This window comes from Mustelus asterias, chromosome 9 (assembly GCF_964213995.1).
Source record: "Mustelus asterias chromosome 9, sMusAst1.hap1.1, whole genome shotgun sequence".
NCBI lineage: Eukaryota > Metazoa > Chordata > Chondrichthyes > Carcharhiniformes > Triakidae > Mustelus > Mustelus asterias.
The window spans coordinates 42,763,658-42,783,214 of record NC_135809.1 but is presented as its reverse complement, the minus strand read 5'-3'; the positions used below and the strand labels follow the sequence as shown (position 1 = coordinate 42,783,214).

Here is a 19,557-nt window from a genome sequence, read left to right as displayed (position 1 = left end):
AATTGATTCTATAGAAAGTGAATGTAGGGAATTAATAATGGAAAGGAGATAACATGAATTGAACAGCTATTTTGCTTGGTCTTCACTACAAAGAATAACATCCCAGATCAGAAGAGCAGAAAATGAAAGATTTCCATCTTTTGGCTTAATTCCAACTTTTGGATCACAGAATTTCCCTTTTAATTTATTTCCCCCAAATTCCACCTGGCCTCGGACAGCCATCACCAAACCACTCTTTTTAATCCACTGCAAATCTGACCTGGCGTTTGCTCAGTTTGTGTGTTTGGGAGATGCAGGGAGCTTACCTGTAATAGCTTCTGATCCTATGTACAACCTGCAGAGTGCCTTTCTGAGCTGGGCCATCTTCCTGCTTTCTGTCTCTGCTGCAGGTGCAGAACGGCTGGATCTTCTCACCTAGAGACCCCAATTACGAAGGAGTAACTAGTGGCCATGACATCAATGACCTCCTTAGGACTCTAGCACAATACAAGCATCCAGTGACGGAATAGTTGGTGGCTCCTAGCTTAATGGAGTCTGACACTCTCAGGGCTCAAGCTCCCTTTCCCTGGGAAAGGTAGAGTGAGGGAAAGAGTCATGTGATGCATGTGAAGGGAGGGGCAGAGTGAGGGAGAGGGAGTTCAGGAAGAGGGGCTGCTGAGGGAGTGAATGTGGGGGAGAGTTGAGTTGGAATGCGAGGGTGTATGTGGGAAAGGAGCAGATTACAATATGTGGGGGGGATGCAGGAAGGGGCTTCTTGAGATTTCTGTTACCAAGTGTGGAGAGCTTGGCTGAAACCAATATGGATACATGGAATAACATTTTTACAATGAATTTTAAAAACAGATTTTCATGTGTGATATATATGTTGATCTAGAATGCGCATACAATATTTTAATGGTTTCTGGGTTCACGTGAATTTTTAGAGTGGCAGAAACCCTCGTTGCATTAAAATAAACTTGAAATGCTGTCAGAGCCATGGACTAAGAGCTGGAGGACGTGATTAGATCAGAAAACTGACTAGCATGGATAAATGGCCTCAGCCATAAATCTATGTACCAGATTCGGTTATGACTACAGGCTTGCCTATAAAATACACAACCAGTGACAGATTACATGGAAAGTTACCTTTTCTCATCGAGTTGTCACCCCTAGAGCAGGTTTCTTTGGATGTGGTAAGTTCTTAAGGAAAAAGGGCACATTATAGCTGCCCGATCGATGCTTGCTTGATTCTCTTGTGGAGTCCACAAAAATTTCTAATAAGTTCCCTCACAAATGCTCACTGGCCTTTCTTGTAGTTGGAAGGGGATTTCAGCAAATTGCAGTCTCATAGGTTGATAATTTTTGGACTCATCTGGCCTTTTCCTAAAATAAAGTTTATATATTCTTTTGCTCAGGTTACAAATTACATCAGAGATCAATCCAGAAAAAACTTCCAAGTGATTGTAATCTCACTAAAAGAGGAATTCTATTCAAAAGCCGATGCACTGATTGGAGTTTATCCAGAGGTATTGTTCCAACCAGTTACATTTCAGTTTTGACTTTCCAAGTATAAGTTTGCATTGTATTTTTTGTGTTCTAATTTAAAGCTGCCAATTTTGAGCTTAAATGATTTTTCTACTTGTAGAACTGCACAGATTTTCATGAGTTTCACTGGGCAAATCTAGAGCAGCTGTGCCACAAAAATCATGTGGGCAAAGACTTAGTTATACAATCCAGTCAATGCTATTTTTAAAGTGGGTCTGCTGCTGGAAGGCCTGTTACAGATGGTGATAAGCCATTTTGGTATACAAATAAGGATCCTATTGCCATTTTAGGACATATCTGGCCAGAGGACAGGACCCTCCAAGATAACAATGTACCCATGCAGTCCAATATATTGCTTCTATTTAGCACCCACAGACTGCTAACATAATCTACCTTCACCATGTTTGGGTAAGAAAGATTTTTGATCGTGGTTATGCAAGACTTCTTTTCAACTTGTGTTATACAATCCCAACCTCGTGCACGGATTTGTAAAGTTATATTATTTTAACAGACATTAAATGTTAATAATGTTTTTAAAATTGGGGGAGCAATTTTAAGACTGCCTGGACAAGAGATAGCAAGATAGAGGTGCAGTAGAAAACCCCGCAATGGGTAAAAAAATTAAAACATTAAGTCATGGCAAAGCTGGGGAGAATATATTCAAACTTGAAGCAAAAATTACCACAGGAACAAAGAATCAGAGATCCACATGCATCTACTTAATGGAAGAAGCTTGGATGATAGCAGTCATATCTCACTCAAAACCTGATGGCTAATTTTACAACTGCAGGTCTGTTTGTCAATTTCTCAAAAATCCATTCTTAACATGATAGGCTGCCCACAGGAATGTGATTTCATATCAGCCCACAAATGTTTAACTTGAATTTCCCATTCTGCAAAGTGGGCCAAAAGTGAAAGACAATGTGCTACTCATTAGACAAGAATACATCTTCACTAGCAAAAGAGGGACAGAAGCAGAGGAAGGAGACACAAGAAAAGGAGAGAAAGCAAGAGAACAAAAGGACATTGAAAAAAACATGAGATAGGGAGGTTTAGTGGAAAGAGAGAACAAAAGAATAAAACAGTATCAGTGAAAATAATGAAAAAGGAGAGCAAACAAACCAAGTTTCAGGAATGGGGATCTGACAGTCTCCGTTTTTTAAAATTGAGACGTGTATTTTGTGGATCAGTCACATATTTGCAAGATTATGAATTGGAGATAAATTCCCATCCTCTATTTATGAAAGAACAAAGAACAATACAGCACAGGAACAGGCCCTTCGGCCCTCCAAGCCCGTGCCGCTCCCTGGTCCAAACTAGATCATTCTTTTGTATCCCTCCATTCCCACTCCGTTCATGTGGCTATCTAGATAAGTCTTAAACATTCCCAGTGTGCCCGCCTCCACCACCTTGCCCGGCAGCACATTCCAGGCCCCCACCACCCTCTGAGTAAAATACGTCCTTCTGATATCCGTGTTAAACCTCCCCCCGCCCCCCCCACTCACCTCGAACCTATGACCCCTCGTGAACGTCACCACCGACCTGGGAAAAAGCTTCCCACCGTTCACCCTATCTATGCCTTTCATAATTTTATACACCTCTATTAAGTCTCCCCTCATCCTCCGTCTTTCCAGGGAGAACAACCCCAGTTTACCCAATCTCTCCTCATAACTAAGCCCCTCCATATCAGGCAACATCCTGGTAAACCTCCTCTGCACTCTCTCTAAAGCCTCCACGTCCTTCTGGTAGTGTGGCGACCAGAACTGGACGCAGTATTCCAAATGCGGCCGAACCAACGTTCTATACATCTGCAACATCAGACCCCAACTTTTATACTCTATGCCCCGTCCTATAAAGGCAAGCATGCCATATGCCTTCTTCACCACCTTCTCCACCTGTGACGTCACCTTCAAGGATCTGTGGACTTGCACACCCAGGTCCCTCTGCATATCTACACCCTTTATGGTTCTGCCATTTATCGTATAGCTCCCCCCCTATATTAGTTCTCCCAAAATGCATCATTTCGCATTTATCAGGATTGAACTCCATCTGCCATTTCTTTGCCCAAATTTCCAGCCTATCTATATCCATCTGTAGCCTCTGACAATGTTCCTCACTATCTGCAAGTCCAGCCAATTTTGTGTCGTCCGCAAACTTACTGATCACCCCAGTTACACCTTCTTCCAGATCGTTTATATAAATCACAAACATCAGAGGTCCCAATACAGAGCCCTGCGTAACACCACTAGTCACAGGCCTCCAGCCGGAAAAAGACCCTTCCACTACCACCCGGTCTTCTGTGACCAAGCCAGTTCTCCACCCATCTAGCTACCTCCCCCTTTATCCCATGAAATCCAACCTTTTGCACCAACCTACCATGAGGTACTTTGTCAAACGCTTTAAGTCCATATAGACGACATCCACGGCCCTTCCTTCGTCAACCATTCTAGTCACTTCTTCAAAAAACTCCACCAGGTTAGTGAGGCATGACCTCCCTCTCACAAAACCATGCTGACTATCGTTAATGAGTTTATTCCTTTCTAAATGCGCATACATCCTAAGAATCCTCTCTAACAACCTCCCTACCACGGACGTCAAGCTCACCGGCCTATAATTACCCGGGTTATCCTTCCTACCCTTCTTAAATAACGGGACCACATTAGCTATCCTCCAATCTTCTGGGACCTCACCTGTGTCCAGTGACGAGACATAGATTTGTGTCAGAGGCCCAGCGATTTCATCTCTCGTCTCCCTGAGCAGCCTTGGATAGATTCCATCAGGCCCTGGGGATTTGTCAGTCTTTATATTCTCTAAAAACCTAACACTTCCTCCCTTGTAATGGAGATTTTCTCTAACGGTTCAACACTCCCCTCCGAGACACTCCCAGTCAATACATTCCTCTCCTTTGTGAATACCGACGCAAAATATTCATTTAGAAAGGTGCCTGACAATTTGGGCCTAAAGAAATTTGATTCCTTTTACTTGGCCCAAAGTGCTTGTATGATGAGGGACGGAACTTAAGTCAGAATGACTGGATTGCTTTGAAAATATATCTTACTAGAATTGCATCTGACTTGATTTAAATTAATAGAAAAGGAGTCCTTGCGTAGCTTGTGTCATGTTCACAGACATTTCCTTAAATATCAGATTTCTTGCCTCCAAATTGAATAGTTCCAAATTTACCTGCCTTATTTCAGAGGAAAGTGCATATCGTTATTTGTGCCATACAATTGGCGAAAAGTAAGTTTAATCTGCAATTGGACAAATAATGTTTGCATTTATGTCCCATGAACATTCTGGCAGAGAAATTAAGAAACAAAATACCCCTTCATCTGCTTAAATTTCCTACTAAGGTTGTCAAATCACAGAAAACATGAAGTGGTTCATGGAAAATAATCCAATGGGGACTACTATCCACATCAATGATTTAAATAATAGTATTCTTAGCTTGAATGTAAATGTTTAGAAGTTTAAGTTAGACTTTCCTCAGTAGCAGTCTTTTCTCATGTTGCAAAGCAGTGAAGATAAAACAAAATAAATGTCAACATTTTTCAACTTTCATATTTGCTTAACTATTTTAGTTTTTGTTACAGCAAGGAGAATGCATGTCCAGTCAACTGTTGACCTTCGATCTTACCAGTTACCCAGAAAACACCATACGGGAAGAGACAGTGCAGCCTCAGCAGGAAGACTGAAATAGTTTGGTTCAGTGTAAACATTTCAGGTCACAGATGTTATGATGTTATCCGAATTGCTAAACAGTAATGTTTTCCCTATTACCTAGAACTGTAGTTGTCTCTTTGTTAGCAATTCTGTTAACATGTTTCTAGAGTTGCTTCCATTTTGTTGAATGGAAAATTAATTGTACTTTCCTTCATAAAGTCACATTATGTTTTGATTGGTTAAACAAATTTTAAATAGGAATACAAGAAACAAGGTGCCATTTATCATTCACACCTTGTCATCAAGCCCTCAAAACTGCTTAAGGCTCTTTTTCCCCACTGTTTTTAGTATGTAAAAGCATAAAACTGTAGGAAAACTGCAAATGGTCAGCCACTTTCAGAACTGACTCTTATTCAAGTCTGAATCAGATGCACCTTGTCAGGAGTAATTTACACAAAATGGCATAATTTGCAATTGCTTTGAGAACAAATAATTTTTTTTTACACTGCTGGTTGATTCAGTCACACTATGACTTTGCATAGGTATAAAATTATGCATCCTAACTGGTTGCTCAGCAATCACATTTGTCTTTGAAAATATAAGTTGTCTAATTGAATGTGGCGGAATTAAAACCATACTTAGGACCATAAATCAAGATCTATAAACTTAATCAAAACAACAAAAAAGGATGAGGATAAAAGATGCTTAAAAGGACTGATTTATTTAAGTGTAAAAACACACAATCCTACCTAGTTTTGCTGTGGATTTCCATTTGTGTATTCTCCATACACTAGGAAACTGCTTAGTTACTATGGTACCAGCTCTTACAAATGTATACATCAATATTCCGATGCAATACCTGCCAAGCATACATCACAATCCAACTACCAATATTTTTCAATATTAGACATCCCTCACTGAACAGCCAGCTCCCATGATGGAGTCCCATGGTACTGGAGTTATCAGAACAATGCCATGGTACAAAAATGGGCACAAATTGACAGGTCAACAAATCTTGAACAAGTATATCATCTATGACATTGCATACTTTTGCAGATGAGGTTGAACTAAAGAAAGCCATTTCTGTTGTCTTCCTTTTGAGTCTTCCCAAGTGTTTTTTCCTTATTAATTAACTCAATGTCTGCATTTTAAATACTTGCAAAGTGTTAATTGTTTGCCCAACTGTTGATCATTTTGTTACGGGCTATTTACTTGTTAAAGCTAATTGATTTTTTTGTTGCTTTTGTTAATTTTTTTATGGTAAAATAAAACTGACTGAAAAATGTGGTCTTCATTTTGTTTATCACAAGGGAGAAAGTAGCCAAGAATATAGATAAAGCACGGACCAGAGACTGGGTGGAAATCAGTACAGGATGTAACAGATTGAAGTTGTTAGAAAAAAGCATGGGGAAGGAAGCAGAAGAGTTTCCAGACGAGTGAAAAGGCGGCAAGTATTTGAGTGGATAGATCAGCAGCAGAGAAACGGACAATGGAAAGACTGCTAGAGGCCTTAAAAAATAAATGGGTTGTGGAGGTTGTAGAAACTAGCAAAGAGAAATTAATATTGGTAAAATAGTTATCAGAATACTAAAGGTTTGATGGAGGAGAGCAAGTGAAGTGGGTTGTTCATGCAAAACAGTAACAGGCAGAGAATGGACAAGAAAAGCTACTTAAAACACAGCAAGGGCAAGTTTAGAGAGATGGCAGAAGTGTGAATTGGGAACACTAGACTAAAACAAAAAAAAAGCATTCATAATGGAAGAACTGAGTAGCAGGTAAAGTGTGATACATTAATTACAAAATAAATTTCCAAAAATGTTAACATTGGAGTTTAAATAGTGATTTAGTCGCTGTTAGAGGTGGTTTTTCATTATCTGAGATCATAAAATTATGAGCATATTGAATATTTTGTACTTGATACTTTACTTTTCTCCAAATACTTTTAATCGTTTCATTTATACAAACTAGAAAAAGCAAAAACAATGTTAATAAAGTAAGATCTGTGCCTTGTACATCAGAACATGACATTTTTACTTCACTGTTGCACAGCTTACATTTAATTTATTACTGCTAAACCACTTAGGAACAAAGGAGCAGGACATTCAGCCTGCTCTGCCATTCATTTAGTCGGGTTGTAGACAATCCCACCATCCTGGGGATTAGTCTGGTGAACCTCTGTTGCACGCCCTCTATTGCAATTGCATCCTTCTTTAGTAACTGACTCCAGATGCAGTCTCACTAAGGCACTATACAATTGCAGTGAAACATCTTTACTCTTGCACTTGCATCACCTTGCAATGAAACCTGCCATACCAGTTGCCCTCCTAATTGCTTGCTGTACCGATATGCCTGTTTTTAGTTGATTCAAGAATAAGGACACCGGATTCTTTTGGACATCAACACTTCCCAACCTCTCACCATTGAAGAAATACTCTGCCTTTATTATTTTTTCTACCAGAGTATTCGCAGTATATTCAGTGTACCATTTTTTGCAATTCACGTAGCCTGTTCAAATCCCTTTGAACCCTCTTTCAGTTCTCCTCACAACTTGCCTTCCCATTTTCTCTCCGTAGCAAATTTGGAAATATTACACTTAGTCTCCACATCCAAATCATTTAGATTGTCAACAGCTATAGCTTCAGCACTGATCTTCAATGCAACCCACAAATAACAACCTGCCACCCTGATGATACATCTTTTCCTACTGTTTTCTGTCTGTTAACCAATTCTCAATCCATATTACCCCCAATCATATGTGCTCTAATTTTAGCCTTCTGAACATGTAAATACACATCTACTGGTTCTCCTTTATCCATGCTACAGTAATTTCCTCAAAAAACTCCTAACAGGTTTGTCAAACATGATTTCCCTTTCATAAATCCATGTTGACGTTGTCCAATCATTTATTTTCGAAATTACTGTGTACTCGTTTTCTTTGAGAACGTCAACACCAATGTTCAGTGGATTTTCCAACCATTTCACAAAGCGAGTTATGACAAGGCTATGCAGGAATGTGGAGTTAAGCCAACCATCATATCAGCCATGATATTGAATGGCAGGAGTAGATCTTAGGGGTCCAATGAAAGGCAGATCATGTAACACAATGATAAAAACAAAATACTGCAGATGCTGGAATCTGAAACTAAGACAGAAAATGCTGGAAAATTTCAGCTGGTCTGACAGCACCTGTGGGAAGAGAATAGAGCCAATGTTTCAAGTCTGGATAACTTAATCAGAGCTGAAGAAAAATAGGATGAGATTTATACTATAAGGGTCAGAGGGGTGTAATTGACAAAGATGTCATAGACAAAGGAAATATAAATGGTGATAGTAATGGGTAGTAAAAGCTGAGAATGGTGCTAAGGGCAGCCCATTAAGAGATCGGAATGTGTAAATGGCAGAACAAAGGTCCAGAGTGTCAAAAGACAAACAGGCATGTGGCTGATGGCCTGAGGGAAGGTGGGTGTCTTTTGAATGTGCAACTGCTCTCATCCCCATCCCTCCCTCCCAGAACCAGTTAAAGTCCCGTCCCCTTGTCCTCACTTTTCACCACACTAGCCTCCACGTTCAAAGGATCATCCTCCACTATTTCCGCCAACTCCAGTATGATGCCGCCATCACATATTCCCCTCACTCCAACTATCAGCATTCCACAGGACCATTCCCTCTGGGACATCCTGGTCCACTCCTCCATTACACCCAACACCCACAGCACCTACCGATGTAATCGCAGAAGATGCAACACCTACCCCTTTACCTCCTCTCACCATCCTAGGTTCCAAGCACTCTTTTCAGGTGAAGCAGTGCTTCACTTGCACCTCCTTTCATTTGGTCTATTGCATTTGCTGTTCCAAGTGCAGTCTACATCAGAGACAGCAAATGCAGACTGGGTGACCACTTTGCTGAACACTTTTGGTCCGACTGCAAGTAGGACCCAGATCTTCCTGTTGCTTGCCATTTCAACATACCATCCTGCTCTCTTGTCCACATGTCCGTCTTTGGCCTGTTGCAAAGTTCCAGTGAAGCCCAACACAAACTGGAGGAACAGCACTTCCATCTTCCGATTAGGCACTTTACAGCCTTCAAGACTTAACATTGAGTTCAACAACTTCAGAGCATGAACTTTCTCCTCCACATCTACCCAATTTCCATTTATTTTATTTTATCTTATTCATCCATTTTTATTGCTTTATTGTTTTAAATTTTCATTTCTTCGTTTCATTTATCCATTTTTTAAAAATCTTGCTTTCCATTTTGTTACCACCATTAGAGCTATCTGCCATATACCTCATTTGTTCAGCCATTTACACATTCCGATTTCTCAATGGGCTATTAGCATCATTCTCAGCCTTTACTACCACCATTTACATGTCCTTTGTTTCTTTTGTCTATGACATATTTATCAATTACACCTCTCCCCCTCTCATCCTTACAATATAAATCTTGTCCTATTTTCCTTGTCTTCAGCTCTGACGAGGGGTCATGCAGACTCAAAACATTAGCTCTATTCTCTCTCCACAGATGCTGTTAGACCCACAGAGATTTTCCAGTATTTTCGGTTTTTGTTTCATCTAACACAATCTTCTGTTTATTAAAGACCAGATTTTATGGAGGTAATAAAGGCAAAGCCGTCAGTGTTTCCTGTCATTGCTCCACTGAAACCAACAACTTTGGAAGTCAACACCCAGAATAATGTAGAAATACAGAAGTTACTGTCAGTGATTCCATGCTTCTCCAGAGAGTGTTCAGTTGAAAGCAATCAATGGGACATCTATGAATTGATGAGAATCTCCACTCTTACACTTAAGTATTGCTGTAAAAAACATTGAAAAACTTGAGCTTGCTGATTGAGGTGGAACTACACTTTTAACAATGTATTAGCTTCATAATTATTGCTGAACATCCGCAGTGGCTCCAAAAAGCTAATATTGTATCTGAGGAGCATCAAACCTCTCCATTATGATTTTTTTTAAAATCACTTTTTAAGAAAATGTGACTTTTTAACTAATGTTTACAGTGCTACTTTGGTTTATTTCTAAATCCAATCACAGTTTATTTTGTAATCTTAAAAAGTTAAATTAAAAAGGAAGAAAAGGTGTTTTTAATTTTTCTGGTTTACTGTCTGTGAGAATGCTTAAATTACATACCCTGTTTGCTGATAAGAATTTCAGGCATGTAGCATTGTGTTAAGTTGATGTCAGATTTAAAATCTGCACCACAGAAATTGCTAAGTATTTGGGGAAGCTCCTTTGAGGTCAATGGAGAGCGCTGTTCTTTCACAGCTGACCACAAAATCTGGGCCTTCATGTATTGCTGATCTCTTGAAAGCATCCTACTCAAAGCAATTACATATAAACACCAATATACTGTATTACAACACTTCATGATTCTAAGTTTCAGGAGAATGGAGGATATGCAGATATGCCCCAAAGTACATTTCCTTTGACAAAATATATCAAAACACAATGGGATGAACTCCAATTCCCAGAATCCAGTTTTCCCCTCCCAACACACTGTGGAACTAAAACTTAAATGGTAGGAAAGAGACCTTAGATCAGTTTATCTTGAGCACAAATCAATATTGAAAATTTGTTTGGCCATGGAGGTTGGTCCTCTTCACTTCACCAAACATGGATTCTTCAGTAATGTTCAAACGATCATGGTAAATGTGGGTGAAAAAGGTAATTATATCCTTCATGCAGAAATAACAAATTACATTAACTGTTTTAAAAATTATTCCAAGTCTTTTGCTTCCAAAAGTCAATTTAAGTGTGACACTGTGGAAAACAGGTGCCAGATTCAACTTTCACATCCCCTTTCGACATTCATCTATATAAAATTTTATTATGCAGATTGCCACAGAACTCCAACAATCCATAATCAGTATCCTTGAACATTTGCTCCACCAGATCTAATCAGTTAGCTCAGGATTTACCAATAACCCATAAGTGAAGTGCTTAAATGTTTCTTTTAAAGAGCAAAATCTCTTTGGGGAGCAACTCAAAATGATATCAGAAGTTCTTGCAGTGACGAGTGCAAGACAAAAAGCTTTGGCATCATGACTCTTTGCAGCACTATTCAACAAGCAACAATTTGTATGTCAGGTGAACAGCAAGTTCTGTCCCAATATTTTGTTATCAAGATAATGGAACCAAATAAGAACCAGACCCTCCATGTGCAAAGGCAATTCAAATTCAACAGCATCATAAGACCTCATATTCTTTTCCACTCAATTTTCCTTAACTGAAGAACATTACAGCAGATGCTCCAAGGTATGTAAAAGGTACATCCCAACTATTTGTCCCATATCGGATCTTCAACATTGGGTTTAACCGTGGGTGAATTTGACAACAGCTGTCAAGGACTAACATTTAACAGTGACCATGTTTTACCTGCCACAACCTAATTTCTCTTAATGGAAAACAATAATATTTAGCAAACATCATAGAATCATAGAAACCCTACAGTGCAGAAGGAGGCCATTTGGCCCATCGAGTCTGCACCGACCACAATCCCACCCAGACCCTACCCCCACATATTTACCTGCTAATCCCTTTAACCTACGCATCTTAGGATTCGAAGGGGCAATTTTTAACCTGGCCAATCAACCTAACCCGCACATCTTTGGACTGTGGGAGGAAACCGGAGCACCCGGAGGAAACCCACGCAGACACGAGGAGAATGTGCAAACTCCACACAGACAGTGACCCGAGCCGGGGATCGAACCCGGGACCCTGGAGCTGTGAAGCAGCAATGCTAACCACTGCGCTACCGTGCCGCCCTTGCATTTTGAGATTTGTTTTGTGTAAACCATTTCAAACATTTGCTTTGAAAGTGACGTGTACACCATACCAAGCAATATACGTGAAATTAATTAAAATGCATTTCTTTACACATTATCAATTCATGAACTACAATTCCATTCTAATTACTGTTAATTACAGTTATACTGCAAGAAATACAACAGCCAACACGTGCAGAAAGTATCAGTGACCAGAAAATTTAGTTTTGTGATCTGATTGAGGATGAATATTAGCCAGGACAAGAGGGATAACTCCCCTGCTTTTCTTCAAAATAGTGCCATCAGATCCTTTACATCCACAGCAGATGGGGTCTTGGTTTAACTTCTGATCCAGGAGACGGCACTGCAAACAATGTAGCACTCCCTCAGTTTTGAATATAGAGCATCAGCTTTGATTTTTTGTACTCAAGCCCTGGAGTGGAACTTGAGTTCGGAACATACAGTAAATCACAGTAGTCTGTGATTTCGTTCCTCCAGAAAATACATACTTGAATTACATTTATGTGTACTTTAAAAAAATTCTGCATTCATAGAATAAGCAAGACCATACTAAAGGCCTGGTATTTTTTTCAAACTTTTATGCACAATTTACAAGCTTACATTTTATACTCTGACGAACAGAACAGAATTGTATGCCAGATTTCTTCTTCACATTCACTCCATCCTGCAATCAATCAGAACATAATTCAAATAGAGCAATCTGCCTCTTTCCCACCTACTGATTGTAACCATTGCTCTAGCCTGGGAATGCTAAGTTTCCCTCAATTATTCCATATCACATTGAACAGATAATTTTCAGAGAAGAACAAAGCATCCAACATTTATACATCTAAAATAGTTATTTTAGTAAAAACATAAAAATCAACAAACATGTGCTGAATCTGGATGTTTTCTCACCAAGCCCCACTTGGTAAAAGAGCAGCAAATGTCCAGACTTTGTTTCCCGAGGCACCACAATAAATAGTTAAGTCCATGAAGGCAGGAGAGCCACTGATTTGCATTTAATGGTTGTAACAACTGCTCAACAGTTACAAAGTACTGTTCTTATTCTATGAAGTTACGAAATCAACTTGTGCTGATAGGAATAAAGGTTTTCAGTCCCTTTTCGATGCATCCAACATCATGGAGTGGGATATGGCACTTTGGTGAAGGTACTTTATTTGAACAATTTATGTTCCTCCAAAATCTGTATCTGTAATGAAATTTAATTTAAAACATTTATTCCTTCAATCTGAATACTTGTCACTGTATCCCAATACATGTGAAAATAATAAATCAAATCAAACTTTTGTTCAGTCCTCCTGAATCTCACTCAAGATTCTAATTTTTACGTTTTATTGTTCCTGCAGTTGGGTTCGCTTTCATTTGTCTCATCCATTTTACTATTTATTTCTTTAGTTACTTTTTCAAGCTTCCTCAACATCTCAGTAGGTAAGCTCATCAACTGGTTTGCTAATAAGCTGCACCGACCAATAAGGTTCAGATTTAATCCATGGTGTCAAAGTGTTACTGAAGTCATGGCCCAGATGTTCAGAGTGGAGCGCCCATTTCTGAACTTGATCAGACCTAAATATAATACACTTGCCTTCCCCTGATTTTTTAGAGCAATTTTCTGATGGAAGATCTTGCAAAACTCATCCAGTGCAGGAAACGTCAGTAACAGCAATAGAAAGAATCCCCGTGGAAGCTATGTCCCTTTTTACAGAACTAGCTGCCATATTCTGTTGTCATATTTTAAATATCCCAAAGTTTCTTTGAAAAGCTACGGAGACAAGCTAAGTGAGTAAGGGGGTGCAGAGTGGGTGAGCTAAGTGCTTCAAGGTATAGGGTGGGTAAGGGGTAGGATGGGAACAGTGGTGTGGTTGATCAGGGAGTAACGGGTGTTGGGGGCTAGTCAGATCAGGTTGGGGGGGGATGATGTCAGATGGTGGTGACTAGTCATGTCAAAGGGAGTTGGGGTTGGTGAGGGGAGGGGTCAGTATAGCAGTCAAGGAGATCAGTGTGAGCCAAGGGGGGGGGGGGGGGGGAGTGGGGTGGGGTCAGCCCTTTAGTTATCTTGGTATTAGCCTAGGTTTTAATTTAACGTTTCCTGTGTAACTAACCACATAGGTAAGTCAGAGCTATCCAAAATCTCTGATCAAATTCAGTGTTAGAGATTTTTTCGGAGGGTCCTGGGTAGCAAGGTAAACCCATTAAAAGTTCAAGTTGCCCAGACAATTCCCACCTCCCAGGGGATCCCATAGCATTTCTTGGTGGGTATATCCAGTCTCCAATTATCTAGAAGCTGAAGATCAATATGGCGAGAAAAGCCAGCTGTGAAGTCTGCAAACTTTATACCAGTTTTCTCGCCTGAACCAAAATTCCACCCAACATTCATTTGCCTTCAGCTGCATATTTGTAGCTGCATACTTATTGTGATTCATGTACAAGGACATCCAGATCTCTGCAATGTAGTATTCTGCAAACTTTCTCCTTTTAAATAATATTCAACTTTTCTATTCTGCCAAAGTGGACAACCTCACATTTTTCCATATGATATACTGCTAATTTTTTTTGCCCACTCATTTAACCCTAAGTTTGCAGACTTGTATCCTCCTCACAACTTGGCTTTCCTACCTATTTTTGTATCATCAATAAATTTGACTACAGTGGTTTCTTCATCCAAGTCAGATCATAAATAGTTGAAGCCCCAACACCCCAGCCCCTGTGGCATTTCCCCTTTATCAAGTTGAAAATAACCCAGCAGTTAGACCCATGCTAACATACAAACTGCAACGCCATGAGCTCTAATCTAGTGCAGTAACCTTTTATGAAGCACCTTATCAAATGCCTTTTGAAAATCCAAATAAACTACATCTGCTAGTTCTACTTTATCCAAACTGCTCGTTGCATGTTCAAAGAACTCTCATCAATTTGTTAAACATTTTTTTTCTTTCACAAAACCAAACTGACACTGCCTGATTGCATTATAATTTTCTAAATGTTTTGGTACTACTTCCTTGAGGATAAACAAAGAACAGATCCTACAGCCGTCCAAGCCTGTGCCGATCATGATGCCTGCCTAAACTAAAACGTATGCACTTATGGAGTCCGTATCCTTCCATTACCATCCTATTCATTTAGTTGTCCCTTAAATGCTGCTATCGTATCTGCTCCCATCACCTCCCCTGGCAGTGCATTTCAGATATTCACCACCTTGTGTGTAAAAAAACTTGCCTTGCGCATCTTCTCTAAACTTTTCTCCACGCACCTTAAACCTATGTCCCCAAGTACTTGACTTTTCTACCCTAGGAAAGAGCATCTGACTATCCACTGTCCATGCCACTCAAAATCTTGTAAACCTCTATCAGGTCACCCTTCAACCTCCATTGTTCCAGTGAGAACAAACCGAGTTTATCCAACCTCTCCTCATAGCTAATACCCTCCAGACCAGGCAACATCCTGGTAAGCCTCTTCTGTACCCTCTCCAAACCATCCACATCCTTCTGGTAGTGAGGTGACCAGAATTGTACACATTATTCTAAATGAGGCCTAACTAAGGTTCTGTACAGCTATATGACCTGCGAATTTTTATACTCAATGCCCCAACCGATGAAGGCAAGCATGCCATATGCCTTCTTGACTACCTTATCCACCTGCGTTGCTACTTTCAGTGACCAGTGGACATGTACGCCCAGATCTCTCTGCCTGTCAATACTCTTAAGGGTTCTACCATTTACTGTATAATTCCTACATGCTCTGGACCTTTCAAAATGCATTATTTCACATTTAGCTAGGTTAAACTCCATTTGTCATTTCTCTGCACAAGTCTCCAACTGATCTATATCTTGCTGTATCCTCTGACAATCCTCTTCACTATCCACTACTCCACCAATTTTTGTGTCATCTGCGAACTTACTAATCAGACCAGCTACATTTTCCTCCAAATCATTTATATATACTACGAACAACAAAGGTCCCAGAACTGATCCCTGTGGAACACCGCTAGCAACAACCTTCCATTCAGAAAAGCACTTGTCAACTGCTACCCTCTGTATTCTATGCCCAAGCCAGTTCTGTATCCATCTTGCCAGCTCTCCTCTGATCCCGTGTGACTTCACCTTTCATACCAGTCTACCATGACGTACCTTTTCAAAGGCTTTACTGAAGTCCATGTATTCAACATCCACTGCCTTTCCCTTATCTATCATCTTCGTCACTTCCTCGAAAAACTTGATCAAGTTAGTGAGACACGACCTCCCCGTCACAAAACCATGCTGTCTATCACTAATAAGTCCATTTGTTTCCAAATGTAAGTAAATCCTGTCCTTCAGAATCTTTTCCAATTATTTCCCTAACACGGACGTAAAGCTCACCAGCCTATAATTTCTTGGATTATCCCTGCTGCCCTTCTTAAACAATGGAACAACACTGGCTATCCTCCAGTCCTCTGGAACGTCACCTGTAGCCAATGAGGATATAAAGATTTCTGTCAAGGGCCCAGCAATTTCCGCCCTTGCCTCCCTCAGTATTCTGGGGTAGATCCCATCTCGGCCCTAGGGACTTATCTACTTTAAAGCCTTTTAAGACGCCCAATACCTCCTACTTTTGATATCGACATGATCCAGAATATCTACACACCATACCCTAGAGTGATGTATATATTTTAACATGATGTATTTTAACATTTCTTAATGACAGATATTCAGCTTAGTGGCCAATAATTTCCTGTTTTTTCTCCCTCCTTTCTTGAATAGGGATGTTACATTTGCAGTTTTCCAATATACTGGGGATTTGGAAGATTATAACCAATGCATTTACTATCTATGGTTGCAATTCACCCGAACTGGCTCGAAATGGGAAAACCAGGAAGTTTCCCACTGGCTTTAGCAACGCTCAGCAGGCCCCATTAAGTCTATACTAATTGGTCAGCCCATCCTCCATAGGAATTCTGCAGATTTTCTGGCTCCAGCAGCACTTGATTCGCTGGAGTCGGGAATCAGCACTCAGACCTAACAAGCAGAAGCAGGATTTAAGTGCTCCCTGCAGCACCCAACCTCATTTCAGCCAGCAACGTGACTGCCAGAAGAGCTGCCACTCGATTTTTGGATGCTGACATGGATCGGATGTTGGACACCGTGAAGGACAGGATGACCACCTTCTTTCCAAGGGGTGGCAGAAGGCTATCAGCCCACATCGTAGCAGAAGACTGGGATGTTGTGGCAGAGGCAGTAAACTTCAGCAGCATCACCAGACGGACCACACTTCAATGCTGCAAGAAGATGAACAACCTCCTCCAAGCTGCAGGAGTACCCACCTGTCTGCCCTTGGCGTCACTCCATTCCTAACCTGTAGCACCGCACCTTAAATGCTTATAAACTTCAAACACTCAAACTACCCTCCTCTTCCCTCAGACCCCTCCCCAGTAATCCCCATTACAAACCCTCATGGGCTAGGCACAGTGCCCACACATGCCACCAGCTCACAACCCCCAATACACATCATGCCACGGTCTCACAATGCCCTCTTTGTCTCTGTAGGACAAGATAGGCCACAATAGGAAGGAGCGGCAGACGTCAGGCAGGAACATGTTCAAATAACATGTCCTCACCCCATTTGAGGAGAGGGCTCTGGAAATTGCGGGGGAGATCCCAGAGAAAGCAGTGGAAGAATGCAAAATTGGAATGCCCCAATGAAGTGAGAGTCCAATGCACCTTTATCCACATGACCTAGCTCATCTATCATTTCCCATGCCCTTGATATTCCCAATCGCTGGCCCCATGTCCTCTTCCAGGAGCTCCATCAGATGAAGCTGGACCATCTGAGGTCGCAGCCCCCTCAACCAATCTATCAGAGCATCCCAAACCACAACTCCAGGAAGGACACTAGTTTGTTGGGACAGCTTTCACCAGCACCATCCACCAGCCCAGAGACACTCCTCAGTGGGACATTTTACATGGAAACAAGAAGCAGGAGTAGGCCATTCACTCCTTTGAGCCTGCTCCACCATTCATTATGATCATGGTTGATCATCAAATGTTAGCAGACAGGTTTCTGGGGCATCCACTGGTGGACACCACACAGCTGCTATTGTACATCAGGTGAAGGCTTAAACTTCCGAACAAGCGACCATTCGGAGGTTTGCTCTGTTCCAGGAAACAGCTGCCCCCAAGCCAGATACCAGGCCTCTGGAAAAGGTCATCCTATCACTGCTCGAAATGCAAAAGCATTGCCAGGTTTTATAGGAGAGGTTGTCAGCTACATTCCAGCAGCTGCAAGGCCATCTGGATGAGTACAGAACCCTTTTTTTGCAGGAGATGGTGCAGGCATTGCATGGTATCCTGGCTAATACCGTCTACATCAACGGGGACGAAGTAGAAAGAGTCGAGAGCTTCAAGTTTTTAGGTGTCCAGATCACCAACAACCTATCCTGGTCCCCCCATGCCGACACTATAGTTAAGAAAGCTCAATGCCTCTACTTTTTCAGAAGACTGAGGAAATGTGGCATGTCAGCTACGACTCTCAACAACTTTTACAGATGCACCATAGAAAGCATTCTTTCTGGTTGTATCACAGCTTGGTATGACTCCTGCTTTGCCCAAGACCGCAAGAATCTACAAAAGGTCGTGAATGTAGCTCAATCTATCACGCAAACCAGCCTCCCATCCACTGACTCTGTCTACACTTCCCACTGCCTTGGCAAAGTGGCCAGCATAATTAAGGACCCCACGTACCCTGGACGTTCTCTCTTCCACCTTCTTCCTTCGGGAAAAAGACACAAAAGTCTGAGGTCACGTACCAACCGACTCAAGAACAGCTTCTTCCCTGCTACTGTCAGACTCTTGAATGGACTTACCTTGCATTAAGTTGATCTTTCTCTACACCCTAGCTATGACTGTAACACTACATTCTGCACTCTCTCATTTCCTTCTCTATGAACGGTATATTTTGTCTGTATAGCGCGTAGGAGAAACAAAACTTTCCACTGCAGGATAATACATGTGACAATAGTAAATCAAAGCAAATCAAAAGGGTGGTGTCCGCAGTGGAAAGTTTAGGAAAAGACATCCGAGCATGTCTGATGACACACAAGGCCTGGCTCACTCTGTGATGCCCATGACACTAGGGCCCAGTCACACACTGACATGCCGCAGGTACATGCATGTGAACATTTCTGCAGTACTCCAGAGCTTGGCCCAGTCACTTAGGACCATGGCTGAGGACATCAATAGCATGTCCCACTCGATGAGGTACATGTCCCAACTGCAGAGGACCATGGCTGCTGGCTCTGAGAGAATGTGCACTCAATGAAGGGCATGACTTACTCACAGAGGACCATAACTGAGGGCATCAGCAACATGGCTTAAATAATGGTGGGCCTTCAGGACTGGCATTGGCAGATAACATTAAGGCATCTAGAGCTCAATCCAGTTCCCCCTCCTTCACATGGAATGATCCACGGGCCAGAAACACCCTGAGTGAGCAGGAGGCGATGGAGCCCATCATGGGGCCTTCCATCAGGAAGATTCTGGTGTCTGCAACCTTCTGATTCACCCCTCCTGACACCAGCGCATCTCCGGGGAAGCAGG

The 19,557-nt window shown here is 41.3% G+C and overlaps 2 protein-coding genes across 7 annotated transcripts in view; one reads left to right on the top strand and one right to left on the bottom strand.

Annotated features, from left to right (window-relative positions):
- LOC144498648 (structural maintenance of chromosomes protein 1B-like) overlaps positions 1–6,464 on the top strand; it is a 139,057-nt gene extending 132,593 nt beyond the window's left edge. The window contains exons 24-25 of the mRNA XM_078220093.1: positions 1,395–1,505; positions 5,118–6,464. Coding sequence (XP_078076219.1) covers positions 1,395–1,505; positions 5,118–5,219 — 213 coding nt within the window. The 3' untranslated portion in view covers positions 5,220–6,464. The remainder of the gene's footprint in view (positions 1–1,394; positions 1,506–5,117) is intronic.
- Positions 1–19,557, bottom strand: part of LOC144498647 (protein FAM118A-like) — a 139,555-nt gene that overhangs the window by 43,283 nt on the left and 76,715 nt on the right. For 3 of the 6 annotated variants that reach the window (XM_078220090.1, XM_078220092.1, XM_078220091.1), the window contains one exon: positions 12,560–13,181. The exons of the other annotated variants lie outside the window; for them this stretch is intronic. In XM_078220090.1, the coding sequence (XP_078076216.1) occupies positions 13,159–13,181 (23 nt within the window). In that variant the 3' untranslated portion in view covers positions 12,560–13,158. Of the gene's footprint in view, positions 1–12,559; positions 13,182–19,557 lie in introns of those variants that run through there. 6 annotated transcript variants of the gene reach the window in all.